The sequence below is a fragment of the Rhinopithecus roxellana genome, chromosome 4 (assembly GCF_007565055.1).
Source record: "Rhinopithecus roxellana isolate Shanxi Qingling chromosome 4, ASM756505v1, whole genome shotgun sequence".
NCBI classification, from domain to species: domain Eukaryota; kingdom Metazoa; phylum Chordata; class Mammalia; order Primates; family Cercopithecidae; genus Rhinopithecus; species Rhinopithecus roxellana.
Window position 1 is genome coordinate 78091944 of NC_044552.1, and position 14312 is coordinate 78106255.

General features: G+C 34.6%; 1 protein-coding gene across 2 annotated transcripts in view; it reads right to left on the minus strand.

Moving 5' to 3' along the window:
* LIN28B (lin-28 homolog B) overlaps positions 1 to 14312 on the minus strand; it is a 140716-nt gene that overhangs the window by 108704 nt on the left and 17700 nt on the right. The window contains exons 1-2 of one of the 2 annotated variants that reach the window (XM_010352514.2): positions 11882 to 12094; positions 10851 to 11038 (exon numbers count right to left, since the gene is read on the minus strand). In XM_010352514.2, coding sequence (XP_010350816.1) covers positions 10851 to 11038; positions 11882 to 11891 — 198 coding nt within the window. In that variant the 5' untranslated portion in view covers positions 11892 to 12094. Of the gene's footprint in view, positions 1 to 10850; positions 11039 to 11881; positions 12095 to 14312 lie in introns of those variants that run through there. The other variant, XM_010352513.2, reaches the window with a different exon arrangement.

Here is a 14312-nt window from a genome sequence, read left to right on the forward strand (position 1 = left end):
ACATCACAGGACCGCACTTTCACTACCAACAGGATACCATACCATATAAAATAACATGCATTTAAAGTATATACATCAAATAAGCTGCAATGCAATGAAAAACTTCTTAAGATAATGAAATTAACCCATGGACAGTCCCAATAAAGAATCAACTACTATGCCCATTTTTATGCTGCAGGCTTTATGTATGTCCAATATAAAGAGTTGTTTGTGGGGCTTTTTGTTGTTGTTGTTTTGTTTTGTTTCCCAGAGCAGAAAGCAGGCTTTACAAGTGGCCCAAGGAAAAGATAAGCAATGAATAGTTCTGACCCTGGCTTCTGTGGCTTGATCAAGTGGGCCTGCAACCTGAGCCAAAGGGCACAAATTCCTCACCATTCAAAATTCTTCAATGGCATGGGGGAGGAAACAGTGAAAGGGGCAAACATGCAAATCCAAGTGTCCTTAGATTGAGTATTCAATGAAAATTTTTAATTAGAGAGCTAAAACATGAGGCCAATACTGTGACTAAATTTCTAACGCTCAGTTTAATCAATCCCTGAAAAGAGAAGCTTTTTTTCTTGTGAAAACTGAAAAAGATGCACTTTAAAAAAAAAATGTATGGCTTACACTGAGCTGTGTTATGTATATGTCTCTAATATCATTTAATCTATTTAAAGGAGCTGTTGAAAAGTGTGACGAATTTGGAAGGATCAGTGCTTATATATCATAAAAAATCATGTATTATTAAAATCACACAGGAAGAAAAGTTGATATAATTCATTCCAAGCTTTACAATATATTAATGATCTATTAAATATTTAAAGTGATAGCTATAACTATGTTGCCAGACTTCTGTTACAGACTGAACTAAGGATAAAGACAATTCATTTGAATGGGAAAAAAAAAAAAAAGCTAAGATAAAATAATTTAAGCATTATAGGATCTGGGAACATTCTATTCACTATATCTAACGGCCTAGGAAATTGATTACAAAAGCTTAAAAAAAAATGATCATTAACAAATCTTGGCCAAAGTAAAAGTAATTTGAAATTTATATGGAGTCTTTGTATCCTATAACACCATAAAATGAAATAGCAATCTTAAGAGTTATTACCAAATTAAACTTACAAGATTTAAAAATAGTCTAACTTTAACAAAAGTAATAAATTAAAGTGGGTTTTGATTTTTTAAAGTGGGCTGTTATGACAAAAGATTTAAAGCAGCTGGTAGAAATTAAGTGTATTATTAATAGCACAATAAATTAATGATTCTAAGCACTGGCAAAAAGTTTCTCCACATGAAATGTGAAAAACATTATTTTAATACTATTGGAAAATCATTGCATTTAGCTCAAAATTTTAAAACTAATATTTGCTTTTTATCTTAGCTATCCCAAAATTAAATTGGTAGAGGCTGTATAGTTAGACTTCATAACAGGAAGTGAATAGAACACAGGAAAAGCGATCCTTTGCTTTTATGTCTTATATACAATTAATGAGAATTAACTGGAAAAAACTTAAAGTTTGCTAAAATGAAAATACCAAACCAACAGTGTTTCACTTAGTAAGTGATCAATAAAAATTAGTTAACTTTACTGAACCACGATTTTTATAATCATTTTTTAAAAGTTAATACTTTTCTATGACGTTAAGCCATCTTGTTGATTCACATTTCTAAAAATGTTTATACAAGCTGAGCAAAGTGGCTCACATCTGTAATCCCAGCACTTAAGGAGGCAGAGGCAGCAGGATCACCTGAAGCCAGGAGTTCTAAACCAGCCTGGTCAACAAGGCAAGCTCCTGTCTCTACAAAAAATTTTAAAAATTCGCCAGGCACAGTGGCATGTGCCAGGCATGGTGGTGCACACCTGTCGTCCCAGCTACTCTAAAGGCTGAGGTGGGAGGATCCCTTGAGCCCAGAAGCTCGAGACCAGACTGTGAAAGAGGGAGACCACATTGCTACAAATATAATAAAAAACATCAGCTCGGCATGGTGGTGCACGCCTGTAGTCCCAGCTACTCAGAAGGCTCAGGTTGGATAATTGCTGGACAGGAGTTTGAAGTGGCAGCAGGCTATAATACCACCACTGCACGCCAGCCTGGGTGACTGAGGAAGACCCTGTTTCTAAAAAATGATAATAATAATAACAATAATAATTAAATAAAAATTTTAAAAATGTTTATACAAAAACCGAGTCGGGATCGAAATTCAATAAATTTCTTTTCTTTTCTTTTTGAGAGGGAGTTTTGCTCTTGTTGCCTGGAGTGCAATGGCATGATCTCGGTTCACTGCAACCTCCGCCTCCGGGGTTGAAGCGATTCTCCTGCCTCAGCCTTCCAAATAGCTGGGATTACAAGCATGCGCCACCAGGCCTTTCTAATTTTTTGTATTCTTAGTAGAGACAGGGTTTTACCATGTTGGCCAGGCTGGTCTCGAATTCCTGACCTCAAGTGATCCACCCCCCTCAGCCTCCCAAAGTGCTGGGATTACAGGCATGAGCCACTACACCTGACCAATTCAATAAATTTCTGACAAGAAACATGAACATCAATAAGCCTAATTATGCACTTTAAGTAAGCAATGAGATTACAGCACATGAAAAATTATCATAATGATAAATGTAATTAATATTATATTGAAGATCAGTAAAATGTATATGAATTAATCTCATTCACAAGCACAGAAACTACTAGGATAAAGGTTAATTTTCAGGCAGAAAAAAACTAGAGAAAATCAAAGTGAGGTCAGGCTTGGTGACTCATGCTGTAAATCTCTGCAACTTTGGCAGGCTGAGGTGGGAGGATCCCTTAAGCCCAGGAGTTAAGAGACCAGCCTGGGCAACATAGGGAGACCCCATCTCTACAAATATAATAAAAAATATCAGCCAGGAATGGTGATGCACACCTATAGTCCCAGCATCTCAGAAGGCTCAGGTGGGATAATTGCTTGAGTCAGGAGTTTGAGGTTGCAGTGAGCCATGATCCCACCACTGCACTCCAGCCTGGGCAAGAGCAATACACTGTCTCAAAACAAAAACCAGAAAAATTCATAATTAAAATGATTAATAAAAACACAGCTCTTGAAAAAAAGATTAAAACTAAAACCTGAGATCGTTAGGGTTTTTAAATTATTTTCATGTGTATTATTTCAATTGACCCTTGCCATAACCCTCTAAAATGAAGAGGAAAATATTATTTATCACATTTTACCCATGAGAACACTGAAGCTCCCAGGAAGTGACCAGCCAAAAGTTATAAACCAACCAAGTGGCAGAGCCGAAGTCAAATACTCATTCCCATAGTTTTTTCTCTCACAATACCACACTACTTCTCCTTTCTAATAATAAGTATGTATAATACACCTTGAGTCCCTACTATCTGCCAAGTTTGTGTTAGGTGCTTTACATATGTAATAACATGTAATCCTCCTAACAGCCCTATACAAAGTGGGTACTATTTTTGTCCTCCCATTTATAGGCCATTGAGACACTGACAAGGTAACTTATTTCCCTCACAGGTATCTAATAAACTGGGATTTGAATACTGATTTGACCAGAATCTTTATCATTCTATACTATCTTACAAAGATTAAATAATTATTAATCAAAAAATGGTATTAAATTATCACAGCAGGCCTATTTAAAACAGTATTTTTCTTTAGCTTATAATGAACACACAAAATACATATCTACACAGGTAAAATCTTAAACAGGTAAAATCTTATGTTACAACAATTATTAAAACCAAAATATCTGTATAACAAAAATATTTCCAAGCTGCAGTTCATATCCTGATATTTTAAACAATATTCTAGGCCTGGCGCAGTTGCTCATGTCTGTAATCCCAGAACGTTGGGAGGCCAAGGCAGGAGGATCACTTGAGCCCAGGAAGTTAAGGCTTCAGTGAGCTATGATCCTGCCACTGCACTCTAGCCTAGGCAACAGAGTGAGACCTCATCTCAAAAAAAATAATTTTAGAGACCGTATTGCTCTGTCATCCAGACTGGAGTGCAGTGGAGCGATCTCAGCTCATTGTGGCCTCTGCTTCCTGGGCTCAAGAAGTGATCCTCTTACCTCAGCCTCCATGACAGCTGGGACCACAGGTGCATGCCATCATGCCTAGCTAATTTTTTTGGTAGGTACGGAGTTTTGCCATGTTACCCAGGCTGGTCTAAAACTCCTGGGCTCAATCCGCCAGCCTCAGCCTCCCAAAGTGCTGGGATTACAGGCATGAGCCACCATGCTCAGACAAAAGAATTATTTTAAATAACAAAAACAATATTCTATACCAGAAAACTATAATAAAAAGCCTTAGCGTCAACTGTAATGGAAATTAAACTATTAATATACAACACATTTTGCCCAATTTGTAAAAAAACACATAAAAGACCAGCTTAATTATCCACCATGAGTATACACCACTGACAATAATTTAACCATGATTCTTTTGGCAAAGACCAGTTTACATTAGTTTATTTTCTCAACAGACACTTAGTAGGCAGTTTATATAACATTACCTCTACTCTTCAAAACAACTTAAAAAGTTAGGTATTATTACTCCAACTAACAGAAAATTATAGAAAAAATTATAAGACTAAATCTATCAATTATTTGTAAATCTTATTTAGCAAATATTTCCAAATTGTCAAATATTTAGATATTGAAAAGGAAGAAGCAATAATCAGACTGTCCTCCAATTTGAGATAAACGATTAGATGTATCCTGATGTATCAAAATGCAACACAGGACTTTCATTACTTGATAAGCTACTCATTAAAAGATCATTTTTAAATGTACCCCACTCACCTGCAATGTACTTTCTTAAACACATTACTGTTATCAACTTTTATGATATTAGAAGATGCTATAATCAAATTATTTTAAGGAGGAATATAAATCAGTTAAGTTTCTTATGCACTGTAAATGGTACAATGCCATCTATTGTAACTATATATTAAATAAGCTGAATTTCCTGTTACTCAAAACTCAGGGGAAATATCTCAAGGTATAAAGAATGATAGTCTTTGATAATGATAAAATATTCCATATTTCATTCCAAATCAAGTATAACATTTAAGATAACTTTCCAGTTTAATTCATCAGAAGTATCTTCACTTTGTTTAGGTTATTCTCAGTTTAGACGTAAAAATACAATACATCAAGCTAGGCATGGTGGTGTATGCCTGTAGTCCCAGCTACTACGGAGGCTGAGGAGCAAGTATCTCTTGAGACTAGCTAGGAGTTCCAGGTCAGCCTGGACAACTTAGTCTCAAAGAAACAAAAACAATACAGTGCATCTTATTTCTAACTAGCAACTTTTAAGTTAATCACAACACCAAAAGAGCTGGTCAGTTAAAGTAGACATAACTATCTGTAATATTTCTAACTATCTCTGAAGAGGAAGAATTCAACCAAATCCAAATAATGTTTTGTTGCTGCCTGAAAGCAACAAAAATTACAGTGAAGGACTCAATTTTTAATCTACCAAGTTGAACGCAGGTAACAAACTTTTAATTTCTCATGAAACCTAAGAACTCTGAGACAAGTTAAAGACATGTTTTAAAAGGTTACACTGAATACTTGTGATTTGACACTCACATTTTTATTTAAAAAATAATTATTTGATTTACTGCATTCATTTGTTGTGAATAGTCTTTTAAAATAAAAGAGGAATCAAAAATTAGCGAGAACATGCAACACCAAAGGCTAGCACTAATGTAAGCTATGGACTCTGTGTGATTATGATGTGTCAATGTACATTCATTAATCGAAACAAATGTGCCACTCTTGGTAAGGGATGTTGATAATGGAGGATGCTGTGCATTTGAAGGGGCAAGGGTACATGGAAAAATCTATGTATTTTCCTCTTAATTTTGCTGTGAACCTAAAACTGCTCTTTAAAAAGGTAGGAGAAAAATATTTAAGAAGTACACCAATAATCTTTAAAATAGGAGGAAGGACTACATCTTCAATATGTACCTAATTCACATTTCACATTTAAATTGAATCCGAATATCTTTGTAGAACTTAAATACATGAAAAAGACTCTAAAAAATGCACCACCACTTGAAAATCAAAAGTATCTTTAGGGCTACATTAATAAATCTTATAAAATTTTGTTTTATAATAAATGCCTTTAAATGTGATGTTACGATTAAACGACCTTAAAGCACTTAGCCTAGGATTCTCTGAAATTGGTGAACTGGGCGAATCATCTTAAAAATCTGGTAGGTTATAAACCATTTTAAAAATATTAAAATGCATAACTCACTATACAAATGAGCTGTAACTGTTTATGGTCACATTTTTAAGTTTCCGAGACTTTTTTTTTTAACTGGCATATTAAGCAGTCCAGAGAATAATAACAATCACACATATTCTTCATGTGAAAAATGATTTTATGCTTAACTATAACAAAACTAAATATGGCTAGTTAATCAGCAATGAAATATTACGAAAAGACCTTAATGAACATACTGAAATAAATTTGTTTTCCTACATTGTATAATTAATTAAATATATAAGAACTCTATATTAGAGCAACTGATTGAACTGTAAGAAATTTTTCATATATTTAAGTACTAGTCATCTCTAAATGTTTTCATATCTCTTACTGTTAATGCTTTAACTCAGTAACAATAACGATTCTTATTTTTTCTATTTCCATTACTCCTTGAGATGTTTTTGAAGCAAAGGAACATAAAATAGATAAAGCCTTTCTAATGTGGGCATTTGAATTATCCATAAACATCTAAATCTAATTCAAAAATAAAGACCATAAGAAGAAAACACAAATATTTGTAAGGTAAATGAAGATGAATAAAGGTAAATTACTAATAAATATTTAGGCCTACTGAGTAATGGTAGCTAAATTGCAGTCATTTTGAAATTACTCTTTTTCCTTGAGAAAAAAAGAGATACAAACATTATGCATACATTATGAAATAAATGAAATACATTTACGTAAACAATTGCATCATATTTGATGGCAAGGAATTCCAAGTATATATACACCCAATTATGTGAAGAAAGTATTATTATGCACATAAGCTGAGGAGACAGCAATAAGGAGAACGTATTCTACACCTCCCTAGAACATAATCAAATTCAAATGATCATTTTATCTTATTAGGCAAGATAACGACTTTGGAAATAAATATTAAAATCTATAGAAAAACCTATATAACAAACATCAATAGGTAGTTATTAGGTTAACACTGCCCTCCTCCAAAAGAGATCTAATATTTAATTACCATTCTATTCTTCTAAAGTACCATCGAACATTTAAGTCTTATTAAGAACTTTTAACATTTCAAAAAACTGCCAGTAACATTCTCCAGGTAATGTAAATGTTATCCTAAATCTAACCGTGATTTTAAAAAATGTAAGAAACTGGTAGGAGTATTAATTACTGGCACTTACTAAATAATCATATTCTAATTTATGAAATCACCTTAGTAAGAATCTATACTTACAGCCGGGCGTGGTGGCTCACGCCTATAATCCCAGCACTTTGGGAGGCGGAGGCAGGCGGATCACGAGGTTAGGAGTTCGAGACCAGCCTGGCCAACACAGTGAAACCCCATCTCTACTAAAAATACAAAAAATTAGCCAGGTGTGGTGGCAGGCACCTGTAATCCCAGTTACTCGGGAGCTGAGGCAGCAGAATCGCTTGAACCCGCGAGGCAGAGGTTGCAGTGCCAAGATCTTACCACTGCACTCCAGCCTGGGTGACAGTGCAAGACTCCACCTCAAAAAAAAAAAAGAATCTAGACTTAACAAATCTGTATTAACCACATATATCCTTACTTCATTTGAAACAAATCTGTGTTTGCATTAGATACTTAAGAAATTCTTAAGAATTTATATTTAAAAATAAAATAATCAAAAATTTCCTATTTTATTAAATATTTTTTAAAAACTTCAACAGTGAGATATGACAAAATTCACAAATATAATACTTATATATTTTGTTAAATATTTAAAAATAAAATATTCATTATTGAACTGTACCAACGTTTCACAATTAACATGGGTCAGAATATATATTTTCACATAATAAAAATAGGAACTAGTTAAATTACAAGTTAACATTAGAAAATCAAATGAATACTGTCATTTTAAACCATCAATGGTTACATACCATCCTCAAACAGCAGAATCTCACAGCATTTATCAACATGTCTAAAGAGAGATAAAGTACAGCACCTAGGCATGTGTTTCTTTTTGAGGATTTGGTGACATCACAGGAACTACAAGAAAGTTTGACTGCATTACTGCCAATAAATTTTAAGTAGAATTATGTAACTATAATTATACATAACTACAAATACACAGCTCAATTTTAAAACACACATATATACATTCTCTTTATTTTGAAGCAACTGAATACGTTTTGATATATGGTTACTTGCAATCACTATTTTTAAGAGAAAAAGTATCCCAGGTGCCTTAGCACAAATTTTTATATATTTATTAAAGACACAAATAATTTGTTTTTTATTTCCCCAAATACACATTATTAAAAATGCTTCAGAATACTTCAAAAGAAAAATCCAGTGACACATGTGCTTCCAAACACTCCAAATAAAACTGTCATATATTTAAAATATTTTGAGTAGATACAGGTACAGTTGAACATTTAAAATTCCTAATCATCTATGATACATATCCTTTCACAACAAAATAGTACATAGATATAAAACCTGGAATGTTTTCAAAAATGCTTATAGAACTAAAATGGCTTCTCAAATAGTAATAAAAATTTTTTTAATTCTATGAAACAGTCTTGAATTGCAACCTTATTCCACAAGGGATGCACACATAATACCTATATCATTTACAACCATCTAACTGTTACTTGTAGTTGCTTGGCTAACATCAGTAGGATTCCTGCCTTCTTCAAAACAATTATTCACACAATTTATATACAATGTATGTAAATTACCATATAAGAAACCTCTTTAACTAGGCATCATTTAATACTGTCCTTTTAATATACACATGAACTGTATGTATATACTGTATGTAACTGAAGATTAAGTCAACTATTTAAAAATCAATGTTTATAGTCTAGAAACAGCTATATATTAAAAAAACTTTAACAGCTATATGTTTTAATTCAGTGAATAGAGGAATGTTTACCAATATATAATCATTAAATAGTGTAAACACAAATGTCTCATGGATCTAAACATTAACACTGGTTAATAAAATATCTTAACATTTGAATATTTTAGAAGGTAAACACAGAAAATCAAATTACAAAAAGGTGTGACCAGACAAAGAAGAAAAGGGCTATTTTTTCATTCATCTATAAAACAAATTTATGAGATCGTAAAAAACAATTTAACAGCCTAAAGAAGGTTCAAAGGGGGAAGAAAGAGCCTGAGAGAAAATGGATTTGTCAATGATTTTTGTCATCCAGTCTTAGAAGGGAAAAAACAGAAAATGTAGCTTCATTTTGCACTATAAAATAGGAAGCATAAAATCCAGTAGTCTGTATGTGGACTCGTACTTGTGTATTTAAACCCTGTTTCAATTCACAGATTATGCTGATCCTTCCACATATAAACAGCCAATAATGATGGCCAGGCCTTCAGGAAAGGAAAACACACACCACACAGCAAGGTCAGGAAGCTACCAAGCACCAAAGGACAACAGATCAAAACAGAATGGTTTCATATGTTTCTATTGTTTATATATTTAATTTGAAGATGATATTCCTTAGGGAAGGGGGTATAAATATTACTAGGAACATGCAACACAGTCCCAAATATATACTTTTCAAGCAAATATACCAAGTATTTCATGCATGTATCTGTCAGTCAGTCTGCAGTATTAACAGTCATTCATTCAATTCTTTTTAACTTAGATATCATGCCAAAATAAACCTCTTTAGTCTTAAACCTCTTTATTTCTAACTATGAATTCGCTACAGAAAATTTATATTTACCTTTTTTTGAGGAAACAATCAGGCTTCCATAAAAGTATCTTTTTTATTATAAAGGGATTAAGCAGTAGAGAGGAGTAAAGGCAGAAGAAGTATTAATTCATTATTTCCTGGATAAAATTTTGAAAATGGGAAGCAATGAAATTCTGTTTGGTATTAAAACATCTTTAAAAATTACAACACAATATAAGCAAAGATTGAATCAGCACATTTTAAACACACAAGCTAGAGCCGCCTCTGGCCACATGTTTTTTTGAGTTCAGTCTCTTAAAGAGACAGTATACTTAGACCACTGACTACATGGAGCACATTTCTAAAATGTTTGTCAAGCATCCCTCTATTGCACGCATTTCTTTAAAATCATACTAGGTCAACAGTGTTCTATTTTATTTTACTATGAAGTCAAATTATTTTTATCTGAGTCTACAAAATGACTACTGGACAGGCAGCGATGAAATAATAAAGGGAGCTACTGTGACTAGAGGTGTCTAAAATAAGGCAATCTATACATTTCTTTCCACAGCAAACTGCTTCACTTTGTTTTTTCAACCTTAAAATGATCATGTTTCTTCATGTTTCTACCCATTCACCAGATACTGGCGACAGAGTATATTGTATAGATAATACCGGAAGCTACATGAACACTAGTTCGCTGTAGAATGAAGCAGGGGGAAATGCTAATAACATCAACCTGAATATATATAGTGAAATTTCAAATATTTTCTTTTCTCTTTAGACAGAAAACCCAGGAAAAGGCCCATACACGTACCCTAAACGCTGCACTACCTAGTGATTTCAGGGAAGATTTTGTCTTTCAGTATATCGAAGGGCATCTTCTTGTACGTCTACTGGCATAACTACTGATCAGCTCCTCCACATGGAAAAAGATGAAGAGGGGGGGGAAAAAAAAGCGTGGCTTACTTGGTGTACAAATACATCGACTGGAATATCCAAGGGGCTTCCCTCTCGGTTTATCATGGAGATGAATCCAAATCCCATGCGCACATTGAACCACTTACAGTGGCCAGATCCGCGCAAAACCTGGGATTCCTCCTCTGCCGGCTCCGGCAGCTTCCCGGGCTCTTCTCCACCACCTTTGCTCGCCCCGCCTGAGAAGGAACAGGACAAAAAAGTCAGTCTGTATTCCCATTCAATGTGCATTCAAAGATTTGAAAAAAAAAAAAAAAAAGTTGCCTGCCTGGGGTTGTAAGGGAAGGGTAACAAAAAAAAAATTTTTTTAAATGGCTTGATTTCTTTTCTCCTACAGAAAATATTTAAAATATAAAGGGTTAAAAGGAAAGCGGGGGAGGGGGAAGCCACACTGTTCTATCGATCACACCAACTTCCACGTTTCTATACATACGTGTACTTTTTCATTTAACTCCATTTTTCAGCCACATTTTACATTACAACATGCGATACTTTACTTGTATATTGCTGATTTAATACTGATCCCATTGACAAAGAGAAATTTTCAGCAAAACTATTCTCTCCGGCGGGCACGAGGAGGAAAGAAATCGTGAAGATGGTTTAGAGCTACTAGTTAAGGCACATGGGGCAGCAGTGAATCCAGTGTTATTTGCAATGTGCATTCCCCTCCCCCCTATAACTTTCAATTAAAGTTGGGGTGGAATGGGGGAGGGGGCAGGTGTATAAAAGTTTTCTTGGGCTCACTAACTGAAACTGCGCTTAATCACACTCACACAATTCAAACAATAGCCCCCTGAAAGCTTTTCAAGTTGTGAATCAGTGTGGGCGGTACAAAACATTTTTGGAGATCTATAACAATAGGTTTGCAGAAAGCCCCACTGCGTGATGGGGGGTTGGGAGGTAATGCCCAGTATTGGGGTAAAAGGGGAAGGGGGGGACGGTCAAAGAAGGGTGGGAGAGGGGGAGGGGGAGGAGAAAAGAAGAAAGAAATTCACAGTAAAACAATAGAAAAGAAAATTAACCTTCGGCCATGTTGCCCCACGGGCCCTCAGCTCCAAACTCGTGAGATGAAAACTTTCCCTTTGGAACGGAGTGATCTTCTGCATCAATCTAACATCTTGATTTTGTGCGATCACAAATTTAGCTCGCATGGTCTAATGTGCTTTCCTTCTTTTGATTTTTTTCTCTCCTCTCTCCAGTTTCTGGCCCCCTGAGCACACGTGACTTTGTCAATTACATGCTTTCTTGCTACTAATTTCACCTCGTATCCTTAAGGGGCTGGCAAGAGGAAGAGATAACCAATCGCCATTTCATCTATGCTGACATCAAAATAATTTATGAATGAACACGAAAAACTCAAACATGCTATCTTAAAGACAATTTGGAACGCTTCTTTAGGGTAAATCAGAATGCTGATTTTGTGCTTCTACTTAAACACAATGGAGGGTCCTTGTGAATCATAGATTTAGAAAAAAAGGCACAGTCATATATGTGCACACGCGTGCCTTACACACAAGCCAGACTAAATAAAATCATGGGAGGGGGTCGTTTAAATAAAACAACCGATGTTAACGCTTTTTTTTCCCCTTAAGAATTCAGCTATTCCATGGCAGTAAACCTGCTTGGAACGCTAATTTCATATTTAATTCAATTCTTAGAGGAAAATATATAATTTATAAAAGATCTAATTAAACCTAATTACATCCCCATGAAACTTTAGATTACGAAAACCTACACCTAGGAAAAGGCAGAGGCACATAAGTTACCTGATTATGCCCGAAATATTTTCAAATTTAAAATAAAATCCTACTAGAAAAATCGTTATCACCTTCATATAGTCAAATTGTGTTTAAGTAAACCATTTTGGAAAATTTTAGAGGGGGTTGGTAAGGAATTGTACTTCACAGGTTTCTCTGCCATCTCTTTCCGGGGGAGGAGATGTGATTAATGACTTCCTAAATAACAGCCCAGTTTTCCAGCCTAACATAGAGTGAACCTCAATCAGTGGCGATTGTTCCCCAAGAGCCGGAGGACATAGGGCAGGAGGGGGAGGGGATCTCCAGGCAGGGGAGGTGAAGAGGAGCCGCCAGGATAGGCGGCAGCAGAGTCAGAGAAAGAGGTGGGAGAGAAAAAAAGCCGGCGCAGGCAGGGGGTGGGGTGGAGAAAGAAGGACAAGTGGGAGAAAAAAGGTAAATTCATATCATATTGACTTGTACCCTGACATTTTAAAAGTCCACTACCAATGGCCAGAAGAGTTGAATAAACGAAAATGTAATAACGGATGAAGCTCCTACTGTCCTTCCTCGACTGACCCCAGCTTCAAAATGCCTACCCCTTTACCTTTCAAACTGGTTCAAACGATTGATTACAAGATGCTGGCAACAGTATTACTGCCCTTATTGAATACAACAATAAATATTATAGATTAAAAATGCTTTTTCTTTTAAAAAATAAAATATTACCTGTTTTAAAACCTTAAAACGCACCACCAGACTTGCCTACCCCACCCCCCATTTTCTTAAACAAGCAGTTTACCAAGAAACTAACTGTTCAGATACCACTTCCTTCGACAAAGCTACTGAGTTGACCCTCCCCCACCATGCCAGCAATCCCCCTCCCAGTCTCTTCAAACAACGTCCACACTCCAGCACAGTTTCACACAAGCTAAAATGTAGGGATTATGAATCCAAGAGCTATAGAAAAAGCTGTATCCACTTATTTATACTCCCTCCCCATATTAAACAACTAAATATAAATTTAATTGGTTCAGATTGGAAAATGGATGTATAAAAAATAGAAGTTATTTTCAGCTGTTTGTGATAAAAGGTTTAATCAAAACTAATCAATTTGGAAAGATTTTTTTTTTGTATGTTACTCCTTTTGTTATTTCTCTTTAGGAAAAAGGGCTACTTTCTCATTTTATTTATTTTGGGAGGAATAATCATGTGCCAGCTGTTAGGGAGAAAAAAAAAGGTGCAAAAATCCAATGACTTTGAAAGTTTAACAAAAGCGCAAGGCTATGAAAAAATTATTTACTAACAAAACATTTACTAGGCATTATTTTGATGGTAGAAATTACTTCTATTATACTGATTACACTGACAAGAAAGCAATCTCAATGATAGCATTACAGGCTAAGTTTGTGACATAATATGAAATCGAGAAAGTAATTTATATGTTTTTCATATTTTAATAATCACTTTAAAAAATCAACATCCGGTATCAGAGGAAAAAATCTCAGAAAGTATTCAGGTAAATTGAGGTGAAGTGCTATTATTTACATAAAAGTAATGATCACAAAATTCACAGGCCAGTATAGTTTAGCTTTGTAAAATATTCATTTAAGTTTGCTTTTAATTAGAAAACAGTTTAGTCATTATAAAACCAAAATCATAATATGTAGGTAGATCCAGAATCTGTTTATTGTTAAATTTGATGAAATTCAAATTTATT